The sequence below is a fragment of the Pinus tabuliformis genome, chromosome 4_2 (genome assembly GCF_031772625.1).
Source record: "Pinus tabuliformis cultivar Carrire ecotype Pingquan chromosome 4_2, CPIR1, whole genome shotgun sequence".
Classification (NCBI taxonomy): Eukaryota; Viridiplantae; Streptophyta; class Pinopsida; order Pinales; family Pinaceae; genus Pinus; species Pinus tabuliformis.
The window spans coordinates 375,303,323-375,329,249 of NC_142304.1; the positions used below are offsets into that span (position 1 = coordinate 375,303,323).

Genomic DNA, 25,927 nt, shown 5'->3' on the forward strand with positions numbered 1-25,927 from the left:
ATGTTGACCTCTTTAATGTAGGGTTTTCCTATTGCATTGTTGGTGACCTACATTTCCATGGACATATTTTCTTGAATATCCTACAACTTCTCTAGGCTAAGATTGTTGTATCATGTAATCTAGCTTCTCTAGGATGACATTGTTGTATCATGTAATCTAGCTTCTCTAGTATGACATTGTTGTATCATGTAATCTATTGTATTGTGTAAGCTAGTTGAGACCGATGATAAATTAAATTAGTTACCAATTTATTGTAGAAGTTGAGGTCGATTGTTTTCCTTTCAAATTACAAATGGGATGATTTTTTTCATCTTGATTCTTAACCCAGTAATGATAACCTAAAGCATGGTGGTGAATTCTTGTTGTGAGTCCATTGTGTAGAATGTTCACAATTTGTGATTAAGAAGAATATGCACTTTCGAATTACAATTGTAATTTGAACTAAAGCTTCTAGTAACTTTTAATTTACCAATGGTGCATGGAAATCATAAGAAACATTCACAATAGAATATGAAGAACAATTGGGTACCTACTTCATATGCATTAAAAATTGCTTCTACTACTTAGTTCAAATTACAAGCATAATCTTAGTTGGATGTCCAATATATCTTAAACCAAATTTCCATTTTATTTTTTAGTACTATTATATGTTATTGTATCCTACCTCATTTTATGGTTAGCAATGTAACCAAAATACTCATTGTGCTATGGAATTAATACTAACATGTAATATTGTTTTTTTTTTAAGACTTCTATACGTAATGACCACGGAGATGATGATCTAGACTATGCTAAACATATATTAAAAATAGGAGACTATGATGATGAGGATGGTGAAAGAGTTGATGATGATGATGATGATGGTTATAGAAACCTTATTACAACCTTTATATTGTAAAATAAAACACTCTAACCCTAACAACCATCCTCAATATAGTGAAATTCAATAGCCCAATAATGTTCATTGCCTAACAAGGCAATGCTCCATGTAAGAGAGATAGGAAAATACTATAGACACAAGACTCAACCCATGCTTAGGTAGACTTGGCTAGAAGGCAAATTGAAAAATATGCTTAAGGGTTTTCACTTGGCCACATTGTGGACAATGCAAGCTTTGGACAACTAAGTATGACTATCTCTTATTTATATGCATATCCCTCATAATTAGACACCATGTAAACATTACTTTCTTTTCTTCTAACATTAGCATTTGGATGTTATGATATTGTTGAGATTACTAGGGTTTTTGTTGAGAAGTACCTATTTCTCTATGATAAACACAATTTGGCCTTTGTGACATTCCTCATGTTTATCTTGCCAATCACTTAACAAATTTTCTTCTTTTATGACATGTGGAAGGGATTTGAGAAGAACAAAAATAAAGAGACTCATTGTTACTTATTATTTATTAGGCATTTCCAAAATATTGATAAAATATTTTCTATTTTTTTCTCTATTTAATCATTTAACAAGTGAGTAGCTAAAAATCATAAACTTCTCATCAAACATTTATCAATATAATCATTATATTTAATTAATTTATAATTTCACTTACAACAACAAACCAAACACAAACCAAAGAATGTTTTGACATAACCACACACTTACACTTACAATTAAATGATAAAAACCCATTAATTATCCCAAACTTAGCTAACATTAACTAAAAATACCCACACCAATATCACCCTCAACAACCCATAGAAACCCACACTCCACATAGAGTGTTTTGACATAACCACACACTTACACTTACAATTAAATGATAAAAGCCCATTAATTATCCCAAACATTAACTAAAAATACCCACATCAATATCACCCTCAACAACCCATAATGGCCCACACTCCACATAAAAAACAACCTCCATAATTCACTTAATAATCTTTCCAATTTCCATTGTAGTGACTCATTAAACCACTAGGAACAACCCCCCCCCCCCCACTCAAAAAAAAAAGGTGTCAAATACAAAAACAAATAGAGAAAAAAACACTAAATACTACAAATGTAGTGTGGATAATCTCATCTCAATAAATCAATGATGGCCAAACTAGAGTTTGATCCACAAAAACTCGTGTAATTCATAAAATAAATAGATCTAAAGAAACCAAGACATCCTTGACCCCTAATCGATTCACAATGCTGAGCTGAGAGGTCCTTCAACAATGGACGAGTTCATAGAGATGGAGAGTAGGAATGGCAAAAGAATGACCTGGAATGTGTGGCCAAGATCTAAGATTGAAGCCAGTAAGCATGTAATTTAGTTGGTGGCTATATATAGCCCTCTTCGTACAACAAGAGAGATTCTCGTGCTGCCTTACCCTCCTCTTTGCTACAGATCCTGTATCTATATTCTAAACCCTTACAACTCCATGGATTACACAACCAAGATTTACCTATGCTCCTTTTGTTACCAGCGGAACCATTTTCCCTAGCACTATGCCATGATCAACGAGAGAAATGTGCCTGCCGAGATTTTCCTGTAGTATACGACCATCGAGTATGCAATTCCGGGCGATCAAGCTTCGAACTCGAACCACATCTTTCTGTTCATGCTGGATACTTGCGTGATTGAACAGGAATTAGGGTGCATGAAATCGGCCCTGTGTTAGTCCATAAATCTGCTGTGAGATAATGCTATGGAGGGTTTGATTACATTTGGGACTCACTTTCATGTGGAAAAACTCTGCTTTGTATATCAATTCGAAACTTGTGCATTCAGTGGTTCCAAGGAGATTTTGAAAGAGCAGATTTTGGATCAATTGGGGTTTATCGGGCCTCAGCCTTGGTTTTTGAAGGGAGCGACTGTTGGTGGGATGCCAGGTGGAGGGATTTTGAATGGTGTTGCTATTGGGGAAATAATTAGTTCTTTCTGATGGTGTTAGACTATGAATACACATTGAATTATGTATGTACCGGTGTCCTTCGATGATTTTTCTTTTTGATCTCTGATGGAGTTTGTTTGAATTGGGTTCCATTTCATTCATTTTTGGAAACTTGATACTTCATGCTTGAAAGTGAACATGTCAAGCCATTGTTACATCAATCATTACATCAAAATAGACTTTTGCCAACCTACCCATGCAAATAAAGCAATCGCACGAGATCTAATTCCTATCTCTAGTTTTTTTCATATTTTTCTTAATGCAGTTAGACATTTGTGCCCCTTTTAGTGTTTTGTTTTTTATCTCTAAGGGAGTAGCCAGAATTTCTTATCCAGATAGAAGATCAACCTCTTTACTTTTGTAGTTTAGCCTATACATTTTCATGAAAACCATATCGATCTCGAAAATCTTATAATTGAGCTGTTTGATTGCAGAAACAAGATGTTGAAAATTCAACATCATTCATCCAATTCTCTGATTAAAATTTTTTTATATTCAACTTTGATTCTAAGAGAAGAAGTTTTTATATTCAACTTTGATTCTAAGAGAAGAGGTCTTATAGACCAAGTAGGTGGCAAAGGACTAAAAAGTAAACATAACCTTCATTATAATTGGAAAAAACTTGAATCTTACATCACTAAAAGGGATGCAATTGTCATGTCATAAAATTAAGCATGTCAAGGCATTATTGCCTTAAAATAGCATATATTAACCAACCCATGCAAGCAATGCATCGGGATGAGGTGTATCTCTCCTTGCTAATGTAGATATGGGAACATCAGATGAATTATTTTTGGCCCTGGGGCATGTTTCTCATGATGTACATATATATTTAAAAAATAAGCTAGTGATGAGATTCTTATTGTAAATTGGTTGGGTGCTCTAGAGTTTGTTCTCCCTTACTAATTGGAAATTTGTTCATGAGGCCTCTTGTGATTAGAGCCATCTAGAAATTGGAATTAAGAGGTAATGGGCTTGCAATTAGTTGGGCATGAAGATTTCACTGAGATAATATTTTACTCATGAAGCAATATATTTGAATGTAAACACCTGGAATAAGGATTTGTGGGTATCCTTAGATGTAATGTGGGTGTTGAAGTGCCCATTTGAAGAAATCCTCTATGAGAATATATATTTAAGTGGCCATTTCTATACTCTATGAGAATAGATCTTGAAGTGGCAATGTGACTGAAGTTAGTATAAAATGTCATTATAGAAGTGATGTGCTTCTCTTCATATGGGACTCCTCTAGATCATGACTAGGGAAATAACACTCTAAACAATACTTTGAAAATGTATTCTTGCATGCTATATTTTGGATGTTTGTTTTTCCTTGTAATTATAATAGCATATTATGTATCTTTTGAGTTATTTCTAGGGAATCGCAACAGGTAAAGGGATAGATCGAAATGAAATAAAAAGAAAGTCAAAAGTCAATTCTATGGTATGATGAATGTGGAAACATATATGGTACATAGAGATGAGGATCTTGTTTCATATTTTAAGGCATCCAATGGGAGTGGTAGTGGGTTTCAATTTGATAGTGGGTCAAGCAATAACAACAAGATGCATACTCCTAGTGGTCCAATGGTCAAGATCTCTCAATTAGGTTTGCGAGAGGAGATGGATCTTGCAATAAAGTTTTTCTTTTTATTATTATAGCACACACTATTGTATATATCGATATGTGTGGAGCTCTAGTTGAACAAGATTTCATTGGTTATGTACCTCTTGTTCATATAAGTGTAGACCCACATTGTTGGTTAAGGATAAACTCCTACAACCTTCAAAATCAACATGTATTCTGTCAAAGTTAGTATTGTTTCGTTGATGAAAACAATCAATATTTTTTCTTATGGATGAATGGATTGAGCACACTATTCCCACATCAATTTTGTGGTGTCATTAAAGAATGCATTGGGTTTCTTGAAAGTGATAGATGCTTTGGGTGCACAATATATGGGTGGATTGTTCGTTAAAGTTATTGAAGTGTTGACTTGTGTGCAAATTATCACAAATAATGCACTTGTTTGCAAGGTTGTTGACATAATTGTGGAAACTAAATACCCACAAGTATTTTGGACACCTTTCATTGTGCATTCTTTGAATTTAGCACTTAAATCTATTACTTTTTATGTGACATGGATGGGAGAGTTAATTGATTGTGCATGCCATATTCACAATTTCATACCAAACCATACCCGTGTGCTCATAATCTATAAAACCTTTGCAAATTTATCATTGCTAAAAAGTGTATATACTCTTTTTTGTGCCTCTTTCATCATGCTTATGTGGTTAAGGGAGGTTAGAACAACTCTTGTATCTGTGGCTATTTTGAATTATTGGGATTTTTGGAGAAAGCACAATGTAAATGTTTCAAAGAAGATCATGGAGATAGTGTTGGATGATTGTTGGCAATTAAGGATTGATCTTATAGTTATGATCATGGATCCTATCTTTCTTTGTTGTAGTTTGCAAATATAGACCCATGCCATATTGAGAGATGTTTATGAGGGTTGGGACTACACTGGGGTTGGTGAGGACAATTATTTTTTAGAATGAGTGTCTTTAGTAGGGGACATCGACAAAGATCTTTTTCAACATTGTATGAGATATTATTTTTAGCATGTGAGAGAAGAATTGGACATATCCACTTTTCTTGGCTCATTTGTTGAATCCCAAGCACTACAAACAACAGTGGCTCAATGTTGGGCTTATCATGTAGATTCCCTGCACACATGGAGAGATAATTTTATAGGGGAGGAAGATTGTGTATAGCATGATATATTAGGATAAAACTACTCTCGAGAGGTGGCCTTCATTGAGTTTTCATCTCAATTCTCAGATTCAGAGGCTATGATGTGATCAAAGTCAAGTAGATTAAGAAGTCCTATGCTTGGTGGGTGACACTTGTGCCAGTGTACATTATTCCATAGTAGAGAGTCATTAAGATCTTATCTCAGGTTACTTCATCCTCTTCTTTCTAGATGGATTGGAGCATCAAGAATGTGTGGACTGTGAAGAACATGCTTGAGTAGTCTAGACTCTACAGTGGAGACATTGGTGTATATGTACACTAACCTCCTTGTAAAGTAGGGAAGGGAAAAGATGTATGGTGTATTTCTTGATGATATGGTTTTGGAGACCTACCTTGAATTTGCATTGTTCAAATTTGATCTTGATACTCTGGCCCTAGTGCTGGTCACTTTTGATGATGGTCCACACTAGTAGATGAGGATCTTAATGCACTAGTCCTAGAGCTACTCACTTTTGATGATGGCCTACACTAGTAGATGTAGATCTCAACTTGATATAGAGGAGAAGGGAGGAGAGCACATCAACAATGACAATGGTGGTGATCTTGATGGTTTTGATTATGAGATGCAGGAGCACAGGCTATAGCTTATGACTCATCACTTTGATATCCTTCAATGAATCTACCCTATTTTGTATTGTCTACTAGAATTGACCAAATTTGATCTTAATAGCCTGGCTCAGGGTTGCATGGGAGTGAACCCCCTCCCTTCCCCCTTCCACGAAGCCACTCCCAATTCACTCTCTACTCGGTAGCATGCTCCCTTTAAAAAACGCTCCTTAATTTTAGGGAGCTATTAGTGGAGCTCCCTAGTCTTTTTCCAAATTATTTTTTGCAGTAACATTCCAAATGCACCTTTTTTCAAAGAAAAAATATTCTTTGAGTGGGGCAGCCTAATGATCAAGCATATGGCCCTAGTAATGATATGTGATTCATGGTAACATTACCATGAAATGACATGGCATGTTTGAGAGTGGTTCTGACCTTATTACATTGCATATGGAGAAATTAGAATTTTAAATCTCATTCAAAATCCAGCAGACTTATCAATTTTTCAAGGTTGGGGGGATTGCAATGTTTCCATTGGATTTTGTCATGTATTAGGGTATGGAAATCATATCTAATCAAGATAAACAATCCCTCTATGTACTTTGATGTTAGTGACACTGGTTGTCAAACGCCTCTATCATGACCCTACTACAAATGTACCCATCACTCAACCAAAAACTTGACCGGACATGCTATGTTTTTTCTATATTATGTTAATGCTTAGGGGGTGATATTAATCACAAAGATCCCTATACAGATCTAGAGGTAATGACAAAGATACCTCTGTATATTAATGCTTAGAGGGTGATATTAATGACAAAGATCCTGATTTTTCAACAAGACTAAAAGATTAGACATTTCTTGTCGCAGCAAGAGGCCCAAGCATTAACAATAAATAATAGACTTACTTGTCTTTTCTAGTTTCTAGTAGTTTTTATAATTGTTGAATGTTTCATATTTATTATGATAATTTTTGTAAAAAATATATGATAATTGAAATTTTAAGTTTGAATTTGGCAATTATAACTCGTTGGTAATGAATTATGAATATGATGCTTTATGAAAGTTGAAAGTTGTTTCATTTCATGTTAGATACTATTTGTTGTAATGGTTACACTTAGCTTACAAGTACAAATTTTGTGATCAATGATGATAAATGTTATATATTGAATTTTGAAAGTTCGAAACCTTAAGATTGATGAATAATTAGACTCAATATGTTGTATGTTACTATTTTACTAACTTGTGGAGGTGGTTGATGAAGATTATAACATCTGGATAATTGTTGTTATATGGTTAAATCTATGTTTTATATCCAATTCATCATTCTACATGCCTCTGTTGACATATATGCATCAAAATATAAAAAATATAAAAAATTATATATGATATAAAAAATTGCTCCCAAACCTAGAGCTTCTAAAAATGTCTCTCCCACTCCCTAGTAACCTTGCTCTAGCTCTAGAGTTGGTCACTTTTGATGATAGTCCACACTAGCAGATGCAGATCTTAATTCAACAGTCTTACAACTGTGCACTTTTGATGATGGCCCACTCATCGAGGTGGATGTTGGAGGCCACCCACCTATCCCATATGGACCCCCACAACTATCCCTTTTAGTTTTTCAATTTGCTTAATTATAGCGCATTTTACTATTTTTAGCAGTTTTTCGGGTCCTAAACTTCCGGAGCCGTTTTGAGGCCCTAAACAACGTTTTTCAGGAAATCTACCGCCATCGTTTTTTTGTCAAAAAATCGCCTTTTCTGTCATAGTCCTCAGAGAGATATTTCCAACGAGCTATCATGCGCGTCAAACGGAGATAATACGACCAATTCGCAACCCACAGGAAGTTGATGTACCAACTTACCCAAAAATGGGGCCCTCAATTTGGCGTTTCATCTTCAAGGGTTAGGTTTTGGAATGTGAAGGGTATTCCATTGTTTCTCAACAATAAATAGGCCTTCGAGCCTCATTGTAACACAGTTCAGAGGCATGTAGCCACATATCTCTTCTCAAAGATAAGCTATCATCACCCTAGCTGGTTTATTTCCATTTCTGGTTGTAAGCATATTTCAGTATTTTCCATTAATGAAATGAAGTATTATTTCCGCTCCATCTTTGTGTATATGGTTATCTCTATAATTTGTTGCGTTCCTGCTTAAATCTGGATCAGTGGTATCAGAGCGGTCTGCTTTTTCTCTGCTTTTTTCTTTGCATGTCCCCAATGAGGTCGGGATATAAGGAGTTAGGGCTTGAACTAGTCGAACCTTTGCAAGACCAGCCTCGCAAATCTCGATGACTTCCAATGGCGGATGAGAAGAAAAATGAGGGGGCAGGAGATCCTATCAAAATCTTGCTTGAAGAAGCCCTCGAGCGACAAAGGAATGCGATGATGGACAACTTTTCGCAGATCCTTCAACGGCTACCCAGAGGCGACACATCGGCTTCCAACAGCTACTCTAGAAATGCCACGCCCTTTAAGGTACAAGTTAATTTTGAAATCCCCATATTGGAGGGTCAAATAGACGCAGATGCCATAGATAAATGGTTAAATTTTCTAGATGGGTATTTTTCTGTTCATGAATTTTCAAGTCAGGAAAAGATTGTTTTCACTCTTCTCAAAGCAGCCCCCCACATCAAGGACTGGTGGGAAACCTACTGCGAGCAGAAGAATGAAAGTACAGGCTCACTGTTTTAAGCCGAACCCACTTGGAATGACTTCTGGGATGCCATCAAGGAGCAGTACTACCCTGTCAAAAGATATGAGGACAAATACATCAAATGGACCACACTGCAGCAGGGACGAGACCAAGATGTGCCGGAGTTCACAAACATTTTTCATACCCTTCGCACACAATTGGGTATCAAAGATTCTGAGATGCATCTGGTACTCAAATACCGCAGCTGCCTACACAGATACATCCAGGAAGAGATGGAGTTCTTGAACATTTCCTCACTCGGCACAGCATACCGATACGCTATCAAAATTGAGCAAAAGTTCAAACAGAAGAAGCGAGACTTTGGATCTACAAATCCGAAGCCCAAAGGACAAAGCTAAGGTGGGGTGACCCAAGAAAACCCCTCGAAGCTGCAAGAAAAGAACACCACCACGAAGCCGAAGAAGGACACAGGAAAGTGGTGTGAGTTCCACAAGAGTCCCACTCATAACACAAGTGAGTGTCGGACCAAGTAGTCGCTGGTGGCCGAGTTGAAGGCTTCCAAATCAGATGCATGTTCCGACCCTGAGCTAGAACCTGACAAGGGGAATGACAAAGGAAAGAAAATCATTGATGCGGATCCGAGTGCCACTGTTGCCACTGCTAAGATCCAGAAGAATGAGCCCAAAGATGCAGAGGAGGGGGAGTGTCTTTTCCACTCACATATGTGGGTGAAGGATTCGCCACTGCAATTCATTGTCGACAGTGGCAGCCAAAAGAACTTTATTTCAACAAAGGTCATGAAGCGGTTGGGCCTACCGACTACACCACACCCACTGTCGTACAGTATCAGGTGGCTTCATGAAGGATTAGATCTGAAATTTCGCCAGCAGTGCTGCCTTCCCTACAGCATCAAGCCCTTCATAGATGAGGTATTGTATGATGTTACACCTCTAGATGTTTGCGATGTACAATTAGGCCAGCCATACTTGTGGAGGCGACATGCTGTCTACGAGTCAAGGCCTTGCGCTGTCATTATTTCTTTGGATAATTCATTATACCGGATACCGGAGGTAGCCCCACCTACCGCCACCTCTTTGATCACTGCCAAGAAAGGAAGTAAGGTCATCTCCCAGACTAGGAAATTCATTTTCTGTCTGGTTCGCTCCCAAAGTAAGGGGAAGATCATTGCTACATCCATAACCCCCGCAAAGGGTTCCTCCACACAGTAGCATCAGCAAAGAGATACGGTCATGACAGAACATAGGAACAACTTCTCCTCACCCACAGGGGTACCACACAGGTTTCAAGTGGGCAACAAAGTTTGGTTACATCTGCAGAAAGAACGCCTTACCAGAACCCATCAGAAACTCAGACCACTCCGACATGGTTCTTACACTAGTACCAAGGCTACGAGAAACAATGTTTGGAAGCACAACATTCCTCCATTCCTTTGCTTGCACCTAGTGTTCAATGTGGACCGTCGTCGACCATGCTTCCCACCATTTCTGGACACATCAAAGATTGCAGAAGAGCTCACCAGAGACCCAACTCTGCAGAAGCTTCCTCATCTTAGGGAGGAACTCAATGTAATACGGACCATTGATTTCTAAAGGGGGAGGAATGATCCAGGTGGATTTTGGTGGCCGCCCACCTATCCCATATGGACCCCCACAACTGTCCCTTTCAATTTTCCAGTTTCCTTAATTATAGCGCAGTTTACTACTTTTAGCAGTTTTTCGGGTCCTAAACTTCTGGAGCCGTTTTGAGGCCCTAAAAGACGTTTTTTGGGAAATCGACCGCTAGCAATTTTCTTATCAAAAAAATTAATTTTTTTGTCTTAGTCCTCAGAGAGATCTTTCCAACAGGCTATCATGCGTGTCAAATGGAGATAATACGACCAATTCGCGACCCCGAGAAGTTGATGTACCAACTTACCCAAAAACGGAACCCACAATTTGGCATTTCATCTTCTAGGGTTAGGTTTTGGAATCTGAAGGGTTTTCCATTGTTTCTCAACAATAAATAGGCCTTCAAGCCTCATTGTAACAAAGTTCAAAGGCATGTAGCCACACATCTCTTCTCAGAGATAAGCTACCATCGCCCTAGCTGGTTTATTTCCATTTCTGGTTGTAAGCATATTTCAGTATTTTCCATTAATGAAATGAAGTATTATTTCCATTGCATCTTTGTGTATATGGTTATCTCTATAATTTTTTGCGTTTTGGTTTAAATCCGGATCACCCATGTCAGTAGATGTAGATGTTCACTTTATATAGAGAAAGGGGAAGATCGCAACAACAATGGAAATGGTGGTGATCTTGATGGTTTTGATTATATGATGCAGGAGGACAGACTATAGCATATGGCTCATCACTCATGAGATACTTCAATGAATCTACCCTATTTTTTATTGTCCTTTGGAAATCATGTCTATGGTATCATTGTATTTATTTAATACATTTTTTGGCATTGAATGAAGAACAATTGTTTTGACTCCTGAGTTTTTTTCTTGTTATTATGTGTGTATGATCTATACTTTATTGGCATTCTTATATCTGAATGTTCAAAATATTTACATATTTATCTTAATATTTCCTTTCTGTAATTTTAATGCACACACTTGCACACAAGCTGAATGGGCTTAACAGTTAAGACCATGTTCTCTTCAGAGGTCATAGGTTGGAATGTGGATGAGGGTAGGGTGTGTAGTGTGTACATCTCCATAACTTAAGAAGTCAAATTACTTCATACACTGGGTGTTTTTTCGAACAAAAAAGGGGATATTATATGTCAACTTGGTGTTGGGTTGTGGACTTAGAATATTATTTCGCAATACTATATTCTCTTAGATTGTATCATTGTTACTGTATAATATTATTTTCTCTTTGTCCTATTTTATGGGTTCTACGTGTCAGTAGTGGACACTATAATCCTCATGTCCCATTTTCAGGAGACTTAGTTTGTTATATATACGCTAAATTGCTTAGTTTCGAAAATGTCTTCTCTATTGTTTTCTAATATTGTCTTATACTCATTAGTGCAACTACAAATGAGAATAATACATGAGTTCATTGCTGAAATTTTTTCTTTATGGCTGAGATGAATATGTTTGTAGGAAGTTATCAGTACTTGTTTAATGATTGTTTTTATTAAACTTTTGCATTTCAGGTTGGGGTTGTCGAAATGAAAGTAGTATTTGAAAGAACAGGTGGCCTTGTTGTGTTAGCAGAAAGCTTTTGTCATTCTATGTTCAAGGACTCTTTCAAACATATTTTTGAGGTTGGAAATCAATCCCTTGGTCTTTTGTTCAAGTAAGTACTAGTGGAATTTTGGGTTGGATATGATATCATCTACTATACATTTCTTCCTATCCTACACAAACACACATCATTCTTTTTATAGGGACATTTTTCTCTAATGGTGACAAGTTTCTCTTTTCCTTTTAATGTCATTTTCAAAAAGGGAAGATAGATGGTTATTCCAAAGCCATTTCCCAACTTATTTTTCTTTTAGCCTCATGAACTTTGAAGTTTCTCACCATAAGTTGTGCTCAATTCATTATGAGAAACACAAGAATGATAACTCACATCTTGAACATGTCCAATTCTAAACTAAAATTGGCAATTATATGTTTTCCTCAATTGACCTCAAAAGAAATTTGGATTAAGCCAAACCTTCTTGGTCCAACTGATAGGATGGGTACCCTACAGATCTTCAGATCTCATATTAGTTTTCTTTCTCCCAAAACTTCTATTGTACATGGCCCCATATTTATTTTATTTCTGTGTTCTGATGGTTGACCCTTTATATGTAGTGTGACATCTTGTTGAATTGGGCATGTAGCTAGACTTGTAAGTGTTGTTTTCTCATGATGCTTGTGTGTGTGGGGAAATGAAATTGAAAATACTTATGGAATGGAATGGAATCTCATGAATTTAGTAGTTGTTGGATTCATAGTGTTGGCATTATGATACAGGTGTTGTTCTTGATGGAAATTCACTCAGATGAAAGTTCACAGTGCAACAAGTCAACAATAAAGGATTACAGATCAGAATCCAGAGAATGAATAAATAGAGGTATACACTGGTTCACTTTGTCCCAGGCACATATACATGTAGTTTAACAGAACAAAAGTAGTGTATAACGTATACACACACTTCACAGGAGGAAAAGCATGTACATGTTGGAAAACTAAGTTTTTGGTCTAAGGTATTGAGAAAGGCCTAAGAGTATATAAGGAGGAGAATATCATTAGGGCATTGTGTGCAAGTATTGAATATCTTATGAAGTGTTAGATCATATATGCAGGTTATGAGACTCTGGTGTGTTGCTTGACCTGATCTAAGCATGCACCCTTGTGGTTGATGATGGTTGATGGATTGGGATCATAAAGGATTAAATGTATAATCATTATGTGGTTTAATCATGGACAGTCTAGATCTGAATACGGACGCATGTTTTATTCTGTAAATGATATGATCTGGGTATGTATGAAGTCAGGAAGTGCAGCGAAGTTATAAGTAAGTATTTTTAGATCTATGCGCTAGTTCACTTTGATGAAGTAGCATATGCACGCTGGTTCAACTGTTCCATGTTACGTATACACTTTGATTCATGTGTTTGATGTTACAGCTGGTTCTGAATGATGATGCAGTATTTTGGGTTCAGATCTGTGTACTAGTTACAGTGATATATCTATTCTAGTGGATTTCTTGAAGTTGATTAAGTATGAACGAATGGTTGATTCAGTTGTGTCATGGGTTCAGACGTTGTCAGTGGTTGATTGAGTTTCAGTGATTGGTTGATGCAAATGTAGTTGATATTTGTATTACAAAGATGATTGATTCTAAGCTTCAATGTTGTTGATGGGCCCAGAATGAAAGTTGGATGAAAAGAGGTCTTCATGTGTATTGTTGTGTACCAAGAACATCCAATCTGAAAATTTATGAAACATGGTCCCTGGAGGAAGAAAGAAGGTCATAGCCTTCTATAGGTCGTCGCCTACATATTAGTAAACATATTAGCTAGTAGAAGAGTGGTTGTAGCTCCCTTCCAGTAGAACCTGGAGAATAAGAGAAGGTTGTAATGTTCTGCAGGTAGAAGCCTGCGTACTGGTATGAGTCTGCACCAGTAAAGTGTTGTAAATAGATTTTCTTATTATTAAATGAAGATAGAGATGACAACAACAAGTGGTTTTCACCCACATTGGGTTTCCACCTTAAATATTGTTGTTCATATGTGTTGCCTATGTGTGGCGCTTTATTATGATTTTACTACAATGTCTAATAAACCTTTGATATACTGGTTTAAGCTCAACACATGATAAACTGTATAAATCACAATTTCTCTGCATATACACTAGTTTCTTTAAGCACAGTCATGTGTACATGCTAGTTCACTTTACTGAAGAAGTGTATATAAATCTATTTAGGAAATAAAATAATTGATCTGATAATACTGATTCACCCCCCTCTTAGTATTATTTCCAATAATTGGTATCAAAGCAAGTCCTTCAGAAGAAGCTTGATAGCTTGAAGGGAGATCCATCAACATGAATAATCAAGAAATCATGAGATCCATCAGACTGCCAATCTTCGATGGGAGAAACTTTATTTATTGGAAAATAAGAACCATAACCTATCTACAATAGCTTGGAACATATGTCTGGGAAATTGTGGATGGAGGATATACATTTCTAGCAGTAATTCCTATAGATATGGTAGGTAAAAATCAATATGAAACCAATGCCAAAGTTGTCAATACTTTATTTAGAAGTCTGTCGCAATCAGAGTTTGTCAAAGTCGTGCAGCTCAAATCATCTAAAGAAATATGGGACAAAATCGTTCTGAGCTACGAAGGAGACTCTTAGGTAAAATGTGCTAAGCTTCAAACTCTCAAAATTCAGTATGAAAGTCTTAAGATGCATAGTGATGAAAGCATAGCTAGTTACTTCCTATGTATAGATGAGGTTTTCAATTGTATGAAGAATCTGGGTGAAGAAATTAAGGAAGTTACCTTAGTTGAAAAATCTTTGAGATCCTTGCCTGCTAAATTTGAATCCAAAGTGTCTGCCATAGAAGAAAAATAGGATCTGCAGAATATCACTATGACATAGCTTCGCGAAATATTAATTTCCTTTGAGATGAGAAAAGGAGGACCATCAGATATGAAAGAAGCCACATTCAAATCTTCAGTAAAAGGAAAGGAAGAACATAATGAATCGGGACATATTTCAGATGATGAAGATGAGATAAACTTTGTCAAAAAGCTTCAATGGGATTCTAGAAGGTTTAGAGATAAGTTACCCTTCAAATGATTTTCTTGTGGCAGAGTCAGTCACTATGCTACCAGATGTCCTAATAAAGATAAATTTGAAAAAGGAAAGGAATATGCAAAGGGTAATAGGAAACAAGTTGTCAATAAAAGGAGTTACTATACTCATGAAGATAGTGATGGTTTATCTAATAGTGATGAAGATGAAACTGGACAAGATTACAGACTTCTCATGGATTATGACGATGATAATTTTCGGGATGCTTTAGAAGAGGAAGATTCATGAACAAATATCTAAACTCAAAATCTGTTTAGAAGAAAAGAATATGATTATAGATATCTTAACATACCAACTTGCTGGAAAAGAAAAACACAATGAAAAACTAGAATGTGAAATTGTGGGTCTAAGAAATGATCTTGAGAAAATGAAATCTCTCAATCTTATATTTGCTAAAGGATCAGAAACTTTAAATAAAATTATCAAAGTTCAGCGTTCTCCTCTAATTAAGATAGGTCTTGGATATACTGAAGAATCATCTCTATCACAGAAGTCGTCAACCTCCACCAAAAGCTATATTGATGCAGTAAAGGCCAGTGAACCGTATGACAATTGTCAGTAAAGGCGTAAAGAAGATCGCAAGGTAAATTAGACTTAATTTACTCCAAGTATGAATAGAAGCCACAACCAACCTCAGGTAAATCATACTCAATTTGCTCCAAAGATGAATATCAATAGGAGCTACAATCATCGGGTCAATAGATTCGATAATCATAGGAGATTATTTAATGGGCAATGTTTTTCGTGTCATAATTTTGGACACAAAACTGCTCAATGTGTTTCTTACAAAACCATCATGACTAGAGAAGCATGAAATCAAAGGAATGTAATAGGGATCAAGAAAAGTTCCTATAATAAATTTTCTCTTCTTGAAAATGAAATAGAATTGGTCATGAAGAATCTGAATGCAGGAGAAAATTTTGACAAACATCTCAAAAGGAGAAAACTCCATTAAATCCCAAGATATGGAGAAGGAAATAATCTCAAACAGAAAGATGTGGTATAGCACTATATGCAGAAGGACAAGAAATTTAGTGGTAGATCGATAGTGGATGCTCAAAACACATGATAGGTGACAAATAAAAACTTCACTCATATAATTCCTTAGAAAAGGAAAATAATGTATCATTTGGAAATGACACTCATGCTATCATAAAAGGTAAAGGCTCTATTTTCTTGAAAGAAAAGGTTAAAGCTCGAAATGTTATGTATGTAGACAGTTTAAAGCATAACCTGTTGAGTGTCAGTCAAATGTGTGATCAAGGAAAGGAAGTGGTGTTTCAATCAAAAAGATGTTTTGTTCGTGAGCTTGATATAGGAGCGACCATGATCAAAAGTACAAGAGCTCCAAACAACTTATACATAGTCAAGGGAGGACAACAACAGTGCTATCTAAGCAAAAACGATGAAAATTGGTTGTGGCATAGAAGATTGGGACATTGAAGCTTTTCTCAAATAAGAAAAACAAGCATATTCAAGGTTGTTTGTGATCTTCCGGATACCAGCATCCCAGAAAATACAATATGCAAACCATGTCAAATTGGCAAGCAAACCAGAGTTCACTTCATGGAAAAGGAAGGGTCAGCTAGTAAGCCTCTTGAACTTGTCCATGCTGATTTATGTGGACCATCAAGGAAAAAGTCACCTCGTGGAGAAGAATACTTTATTTTGTTCATTGATGGTTGTTCCAGAATGTGTTGGATAGGTCTTCTCAAGCATAAAGATGAAGCTTTTGAAAGGTTCCAAGCCTTCAAAGCTTTGGTTCAGAAACTGAATCAGATCAAAAAAATCAAATGCCTTAGATCTGATCGAGGAGGGGAATTTACCTCGGATGAATTCTTTGACTTTTGTGAACAACATGGAATAAAAAGGAAATTCTCCACCACAAGGACTCCTCAGCAAAATGGTGTGGTTGAAATAATGAGCAGAATAGTTCAACAAATGGCTCGAGCTATGCTAGATGAATTTGGAACTCCTACAAACTTCTGTGGTAAAGCTACATTCGCTGCCGTAACTATTGTCAACCAAGCAAATGTTCGGGTAAACAACACTCAAACTCCACATGAACTTTGGTATGGTAAAACTCCTACTGTAAAATACTTTAAAGTTTTTGGAAGAAAATTCTATATCAAAAGGATTGATGATAAACCTGGTAAGTTTGAACCCAGAGCAGATGAAGGTATTCTTCTTGGTTATTCTTCCAGAAGTAAAGGATATAAATTTTATAATAAAAGGCTTGGAAAAATTGTTGAAAGCATTGATGTTGTAGTTGATGAAGCATGAAAAAATCCAAAATAGATAAAATCAATAGAATATTATGACACTAAAGAAGATGGGGATTATTTTCCCACATCAAATCAAAATCATATCGAAGAAGAATCCAATGAAGAACCAGAAGAAGCAATAATGGTAGAAGAAAAGACTCTGTCCAGGTATGTTCAGAAAAATCATCCAAAAACTCAAATTTTAGGGGAAAAAGAGGCAGGTGTACAGACAAGAAGAACTATTATAGGGACCTCAAGCTATCTAGCATCACTATCCTCCATCAAACCTCAAAATGTAAAAGTAGCATGCAAAGATTAATGTTGGGTCAAGGCAATGGATGAAGAACTTGAGAAAATCGAAAAAAATGATACTTGGGAATTAGTTCCTAGACCTCATGATAAAAATATTATAGGAACTAAATGGATATTCAAAAAAAAGCTAAATGAAAATGGAGAAGTCATTAGAAACAAGGCTAGACTTGTTTGTAAATGGTATGCTCAACAAGAAGGTATAGATTTTAAAGAAATGTTTTCACTTGTTTCCAAACTTGAAGCCATAATGATGTTTCTTGCTCTTTCTAGCTTTCAAAAATTCAAAGTATACCAAATGGGTAATAAATCAGCCTTCCTGAATGGAGATTTTGAAGAAGAATTTTATATTGAATAGCTAGAAGGATACATTTTTGGAAATGATGCAAAACTTGTATGCAGACTCAAAAAGGCTCTCTATGGTCTGAAATAGGCTCTAAGGCCATGGTATTACCACCTTGACAATTATCTACAACAACAAGGTTTTACAAAAGGTTCAACAGATAGCAATCTATATACAAATATTGAAACTGATAAATTGCTAATTATTATTGTTTATGTTGTTGATATTATTTTTTGTAGCAATGAAGAATCCATGAGTCAAAATTTTGCTTCAGTAATGCAACAAGAATTTGAAATTTCCTTGCTTGGTGAACTTACTTATTTTCTTGGTCTACAAGTTCACCAAAATAAAGATGGTATTTTTCTTTCACAAACCAAATATCTTAAAAAGATCTTAAAAAGGTATTGAATGGAAGATTCTAATCCTGTATGTACCCCAATGGTAACAAGATGCAGTGTCAACTCAAATCATGAATCAACAACAGTGCATCAACCAGCTTATAGATCCGTGATTGGCAGTCTGCTTTATCTAACGGGTAACCGACCTGACATCATGAATATAGTAGGAATAGTTGGAAGATTCCAAACAAATCCAAAGGAATCACACCTTTAGCTAGTCAAAAGAATTTTCAAATATCTTCAAGGAACTCAAGACTTTGGTTTATGGTATCCTAGAGATACAGATCTTATTCTTCATGCATATATAGATGCAGATTGGGCAGGAAGTGTTGATTACATAAAAAGAACTAGTGGTGGTGCATTCTATATGGGTTTCAGGTTTGCCTCTTGGTTCAACAAGAAATAAAGTTCAATTGCTTTATCTACAGCTGAAGCGGAATATGTGGTTGTTGCATCTTGCTGCAGATGACTACTTTGGATGATGCAAACCTTCCAAGATATTCAGATCACATATACTCCTCCCATCTCCATTCTATGTGATAATACAAGTGCCATCAGTATTTCAAAGAATCCATTCATGCAATCCAAGACCAAGAACATACCCATAAAATACCATTTTCTACGTGAACAAGTGCTTGAATGAAATGACAAATTGGAGTATGTTCCCTCCAAAGAACAAGTTGCTGACATATTCACTAAACCACTACCCGGAGAAACATTTGAATGTCTCAGACAAAATATGGGAGTAGTTGTTACATCATCCTACTGTTAAATCTATTTTTTCAGAGAAAGGTTATTATACACGTGTTTCATGAAGTTGAGTCACATACACCCGCGGGATTTTGTGGGACAAGGATCATATATGTTTTTTTAGACAAGAAAAACAGTGGGGCGGGCTTTGATATGGGTGCCCTGTCTCATATTGATGATCACAGTCTATTGATATGCTCTGTTCATTAATTTTTATCTAACTGACATAGATGCCTTCGTCATTGACTTGTTAACAATGCACAAGTACCACAGGTTCAGGGGGAGCATTAACCTTTACTCGCATTCTACATTGTTGGCATTATGGTTGCTCAGTCCAGCTATGCCTTCAGATATTTATACCTTTTGTTGCTTAAGTCATGTAAAAGTCTAGGATGTGATATGTCTTCTCATACATTTGAATGAGTCCTATTGGACAATGATGTAATTTGTATCCCCACTTTGCATAAGATGGATGACGTAATTATATTTCTATCATGTATAAACAATTGATATATCCCCACTTGGTTGGGTGGATGAGTCAAATTTGATATATCCCCACTTGGTTGGGAGATGAACGTATGTATGAGTCAGTGGTGATTGGAAGGTCATACTCACATAGTTGAGTTATAGAGTCATGTTACTCTTTTGGAGAATAGTTTTGCAGAGTTGGGAGATGAATGTATGTATGAGTCATTGGTGATTGGCAGGTCATACTCACATAATTGAGTTATAGAGTCATGTTACTCTTTTGGAGAATAATTTTGCAGACTTTGCTTGTGATCAGGGGGAGCATGGACGTTTTAAGTGCATCTCAACATGTACAATGGGGAGCTCAATCCGACAATTCAACATGTACTCAAGGGGAGAATGAACAACAAAGGGGAGAGAATATCTTGGTCTACCTTTTGTCCTTGATTTCAAAGGGGGAGAGTGTCTTGGTATTGTTGTTGCCATCAAGTCCTAAGGGGGAGATTGTTGGCATTATGATACTGGTGTTGTCCTTGATGGCAACTCACTTAGTTGAAAGTTCACAGTGCCACAAGTCAACAACAAAGGATTACAAATTAGACTCCAAAGAATATAGAGAGATAGGTATACACTGGTTCACTTTGTCCAAGGCGCCTATACACATGGTTTAAAAGAACAAAAGTTGGATATAATGTATACACACACTTTCATAGGAGGAAAAACGCATACAGGTTGGAAAACCAAGTTTTTGGTCCGAGGTAATTGGTCTAAGGCATTTGGTCCAACGTATTCACCCTAGGTATTGTGTCCAAGGTAATGGTCCTAAGTGGTTTTGGTCCAAGGTATTGAAAAATGCCTAAGAGTACATAAGGAGGAGAAGATCATTAGCCCATGGTGTGCAAGTATCGAATATCTTCTAAAGTGTTAGATCATATATGCAGGTTATGAGCTTTTGATGCATTGCTTGATATGATATAAGGATGCACCCTTATTGTTGATGATGGTTGAAGGATCATGATCATAAATCTTTAAATCTATTATCGTTATGTGGTTTGATCATGGACATTCTAGATCTGAATACTGACACAAGTTTTATTCTATAAATGATATGATCTGTGTATGACTGAAGTCCGAAATGTCCATGAAATTTTATGTTAGCATTTGTAGACATGTACACTCCTTTGCTTTGGTAAAAGCCTGTATACACGTTGGTTTGACACATCAAAGTAGCATATACCTTATGAACTATGATGTTTGAAGTTATAGTTGGTTCTCATTGTTGATGCAAAGTTTTGGGTTTTGCTTTATGTTCCGGTGACAGTGTTCAGATTGATTGAATGTGATTTGCTTTAGCGATGATGGATAAGATCTAACGATGGATCAGGATCATAATGACTAATCATTATGTGATCTGATGGGCTAGATATGATTGCTAACACATGCTTTAACCTTTATATTTGATGATATGGATATGTCTGATGTTAGGAATTGTAGCGAACTTATAAGTAAGTATTTACAGATCTATATGTTGGTTCGCTTTGATGAAGTTGTGCATACAGATTGCTTCGGTTGTTCCAAGTTTTGTATACAATATGGTGAATGTTTATGAGGTTACAGTTGGTTCTGAATGATGATGCAATATTCTGGGTTCAGATTTGTGTATTGGTTATAGTGATCTATCTGTTCCAGTGGACTTATGGAAGTTGATTAACTATGAATGAATGGTTGATTCAGTTGTGTCAAAGGTTTAGAGGTTGTCAGTGATTGATTGATTTTGGTTGATTCAGAGAGTGATGATTAATTTTCAGTGATTGGTTGATGCAAATGTAGTTGATGGTTGTTTGCAATGATGATTGATTCTAAGCTTCAATGTTGTTGATGGACCCAGTATGAAAATTGAATGAAAAGAGGCCTTCATCTGTATTGTTGCATACCAAGAGGATCCAGTCTAAAAAATTATGAAACGTGGTCCCTAGAGGAAGAAAGAAAGTTGTAGACTTCTGTAGGTCGGTGTCTACGTACTAGTAAACATATCGGCTAGTACAAGAGCTATGGGGTTGTAGCTCCCTTCCAGTAGAAGCTGGAGAATGACATAAGGTTGTAACCTCTTGCAGGTAGAAGCCTGCATACTAGTATGAGTCTGCACTAGTACAATGTTGTAAACATATTTTCTTATTATTAAAAGAAGACAGAGACGATACCAGCAGGTGGTTTTCACCCATATTGGGTTTCCACCTTAAATCTTCGTGTTCATGTGTGTTGCTTATGTGTGATGCTTTATTTGGCTTTTACTACACTATCTAATAAATCTTTAATATACTGGTTTAAGCACAACACATGATAAATTGTCTAAATCACAAGTTCTCTGCATATACAATGGTTTCTTTAAGCACATTCGTATGTACATGCTACTTCACTTCATTGAAGTAGCATATATAAATATGTTGGCGAAATAAAATAATTCATCTATTAACACTGGTTCACCCCCCTCTCAGTATTATTGCCAACACATAGAGGGCCATGGAGTGAAATGGGTTGGGGTATTATAAGGGGAATATCTATATTAGGAATTTTCATGGAGTGTTGTAGAAACATAGTTGTAACAGAATGTTGGATGGGTTGGGATTTGAAAGTCAAACTCCCAATAGAAATTGAAATAATATATGGTAGAGTGATGATTGAGAGACGGTGATGACTTCCCATAAAGCATTAGTAGTTTGAAGAAGAAAGTAAAGCAGTATCATGGTATAGTACAAGGCTTTCCTGACAAGTGAATCAGGTGGTGTATATGTATAGAGAGTGACTGGCTATGGAGGGGATTTCCTAAGCCTGCCTTCCTTTTCATCCTTTTTTACAAGTTTATTTGAGAAGTGGGCTATGATGGTGGAGATATACTTTGAGATGAGATGGGATCAAATCTCCTTGCAAGTGTGAAGTACGAGCTGTCTAGAGGAATTTGGGAAATTCAATGTAACAAATAAGACCAACAGTTATCGAGAAAAAGGAAGAAGGGAATGAGAGATTTTAATGTTACCATGCCTGTGTTTGCTTGCTATCATTTCACCTTTGAGGGGAATTGATCATTGCACGGTGTTGTTTATTATTGTTCATTGCAGTCCTCAAAGGATGTGGGGATAAGTTTACTTTCTTTCTTGTTCCTCCTATGTATTCATGCTAAGTATGACTTTTGTTCTCTGGTTCTCAATACATATATCCAAAAACATTTTTTCTTCTTCTTCCTAACTATCCTTTCCTTCATTGCACCTCCTCCGCAATTGTGAATGAGAATGTGTCAGTCTTGGTGTAAAACTTTTGTAATGCAGATGGGGAGGTTATTGGGCATGTTTTGTATTATGGTAGTTATGGGTATCACTACCACCTTTGCAGGTAGCAGAACTCTCCCCAAACAGTGTGAATCCAGAACTTGTTGCTCTGATTAATATCAAGAGTGGATTGAATGACCCACACAATATAATGGAGAATTTGGATGGAAGTTTTGTGGATCCTTGTAGTTGGAACATGGTCACCTGTAATGCTGATAACTTAGTCACTGCATTGGGATTCTCCAGCCATAACCTATCAGGGACATTATCTGCAGGCATTAGGAACCTCACCAATCTTCAGTTTGTGATTCTACAGAATAATGACATGTCAGGACCTATTCCTGAAGCATTAGGGAAGCTTGGAAAGCTTCAAACACTAGACCTCTCCATCAATCATTTCAGCGGCATTATACCTAGTTCATTAGGCCAGCTGAAGAACCTCAAGAACCTGAGGCTGAATAAAAACAACCTTTATGGACCATTTCCTGGATCACTAGCCAACATCTCTGTGTTGTCATTTCTAGACTTGTCCTACAACAATCTCAGTGGTTCAGTCCTAGCTATTCATGCAAGGACCTTCTATATTCAAGGAAACCCTCTGTTATGTGGGTCAGGTGTTGTACACCTTTTCCCTAGAGAAGCTCTAACACCTATGCCTTTGACTACCAATACATCAACGACTATTATAGCTCCTTCTAGATTTTCTAGAAAGCATACAATTCCTTTAGATTTAGGCGCGAGTCTTGGTTTTTTGGGTGCAATTGGCCTTGCAATTGGAATTTTCCTTTGGTGGAGATAGAGACACAATAAAAAGGTTTTTTTTATGTCAGTGAGCAGCATGATGCAAAAGTTTTCTTGGGACATTTAGAGAGATTCCATTTCAAAGAGCTTCAAGTTGTCGCTGATAATTTTAGTAGCAAGAATATTCTAGGTTCAGGAGGATTTGGGAATGTGTATAAGGGATGCCTACAAGATGGAACTCTTGTAGCCATAAAAATATTGAAAGATGCTAATGCAGTAGGGGGAGAAGTCCAATTTCAGACAAAAGTTGAGATGATAAGCTTGGTTGTGCATAGGAATTTGTTGAGATTACGTGGATTTTGCATGACATCCACAAAAAGACTATTGGTTTATCCATACATGTTGAACAAAAGTGTTGCATCTCATCTGAGAGATACCATTAATGGAAAACCTGCATTGGATTGGGCTACAAGGAAGAGGATATCCTTGGGAGATGCTAGGGGACTTCAATACCTACATGAGCAGTGTGATCCCAAGATAATTCAGCGTGATGTAAAAGCAGCCAACATCTTACTGGATGAATATTTTGAAGCTGTTGTGGGTGACTTTGGATTAGAAAAACTTTTGGATCACATGGATTCACATATTACTTAAGTCATTATGGGTACTGTTGGGCACATAACCCCTACGTACTTTTGAACAGGCTAGCTCTCTGAAAATACCGATGTATTTGGTTTTGGCATATTATTGTTGGAACTTATAACTGGGCAAAAGGCTTTGGATTTTGGTTGGGAAGCAAACTAGAAAGGAGTGATGCTTGATTGGGTTAAAAAAATACATCAGGAGAATAGGCTTGACATCATGATAGACAAGGATATTAAACCCAATTATGATAGTTGAACTTGAGGAGATGGTGCAGGTAGCACTGTTATGTACTTAGTTTAACCCTAGTCATCATCCGAAGATGTATGAAGTGGTTAGGATGTTGGAAGGTGATGGATTGGCAGAAAGGTGGGAAGCTTCACAGAGGTTGAAACACCTAAATACAAGGGGATGAAAATTATATCCAAGAGGTATTCTAACTTTATCGATGAACATTCATCACTAGTTTTGAAAGAAATGGAACTTTCAAGTCTGAGGTGACTTACATGAAATGATAATCTCATGTTTGGAATTGTGCTCATGTGGCATGATGGAGGCTTGTTTATCTTGGAGCATCTTGAATTAACCACCAGGCAGAGTTGGTTGTTGTAGCTTCCTTGCAATTTCACTGTGAGGTGCACTCTGATGGCATCACTGTTTTGGGTGTTTTCTTGTAAAATTATCGTAGTATACTCTCTAATCTCACCTCCAGGTTACATTTCCAACATGGTTTTTCTGCACCAAAGTGAGGAATATAGGCACAACTTACTTGTATGTAACTTGTTTGATTGTGACTTGATGGATGTTTTCTTAAATTAACTGTAAGTTATAGAAATTTTACCACAGTCAGGTCTAGTTTTGTATTTTGAGTCGGTAAAGCACTAGGTTCAAACATTACTCCATGCTTATTAGGCTCCTACATGCACACTATTGTTGGCCTTTCTCAAGAGGAGGCCTAAGAAAATAAGAAATTTCAGGACAACTTTGAGTGCAACCTTTTATCTAGAACAACTCCTCCAACATAATTTTCTATCAAGTTTCTCAACCCCTGAAGCTGAGGCATTGACTAAACATTGCACTGTAGTATTTAGAATTTTATGCAAGGATTTTTGAGTTTCTCCAATGTAGTGTGGAGAAAATATGTGATTCTCAGAAGTGGTTCATTTAAAAGTGAAATATGGGTGTGTTTTGCACACAACTGCCTTAAGTTAAAGTGTAGTAGTTACAATATGATAGGAATCATGTACAACAAATATTTAAAAAGCTATACTTGTAAGTATTTGTGCTCTATCATGGTAGTTGCATCCATCTGATGTTTTCCTGCCCTGATGTGGAGGGTTATTTCTTGAAATTCACATATCAATATAGTGTTTGGTAGTTCTGCAGGAGTGGTTGGAGCCTGGTGATTTGCATGTACAGAGGTGGGGAAATATGTCTTGCACTACCCTC

General features: G+C 36.6%; 1 protein-coding gene and 2 pseudogenes across 1 annotated transcript in view; all 3 read left to right on the forward strand.

Annotated features, from left to right (window-relative positions):
• The first annotated feature begins 2,165 nt into the window (after positions 1-2,165).
• LOC149169498 (protein transport protein SEC23 E pseudogene) lies at positions 2,166-2,876 on the forward strand (annotated as a pseudogene).
• Positions 2,877-11,544: 8,668 nt separating this feature from the next.
• Positions 11,545-25,927, forward strand: part of LOC149169499 (protein transport protein SEC23 F-like) — a 28,416-nt gene continuing 14,033 nt past the window's right edge. Inside the window, exons 1-2 of the mRNA XM_089425228.1 lie at positions 11,545-11,610; positions 12,078-12,220. Of these exons, the coding sequence (XP_089281354.1) occupies positions 11,545-11,610; positions 12,078-12,220 (209 nt within the window). The remainder of the gene's footprint in view (positions 11,611-12,077; positions 12,221-25,927) is intronic.
• Positions 23,292-24,979, forward strand: LOC149169500 (protein CLAVATA3 INSENSITIVE RECEPTOR KINASE 5 pseudogene; annotated as a pseudogene).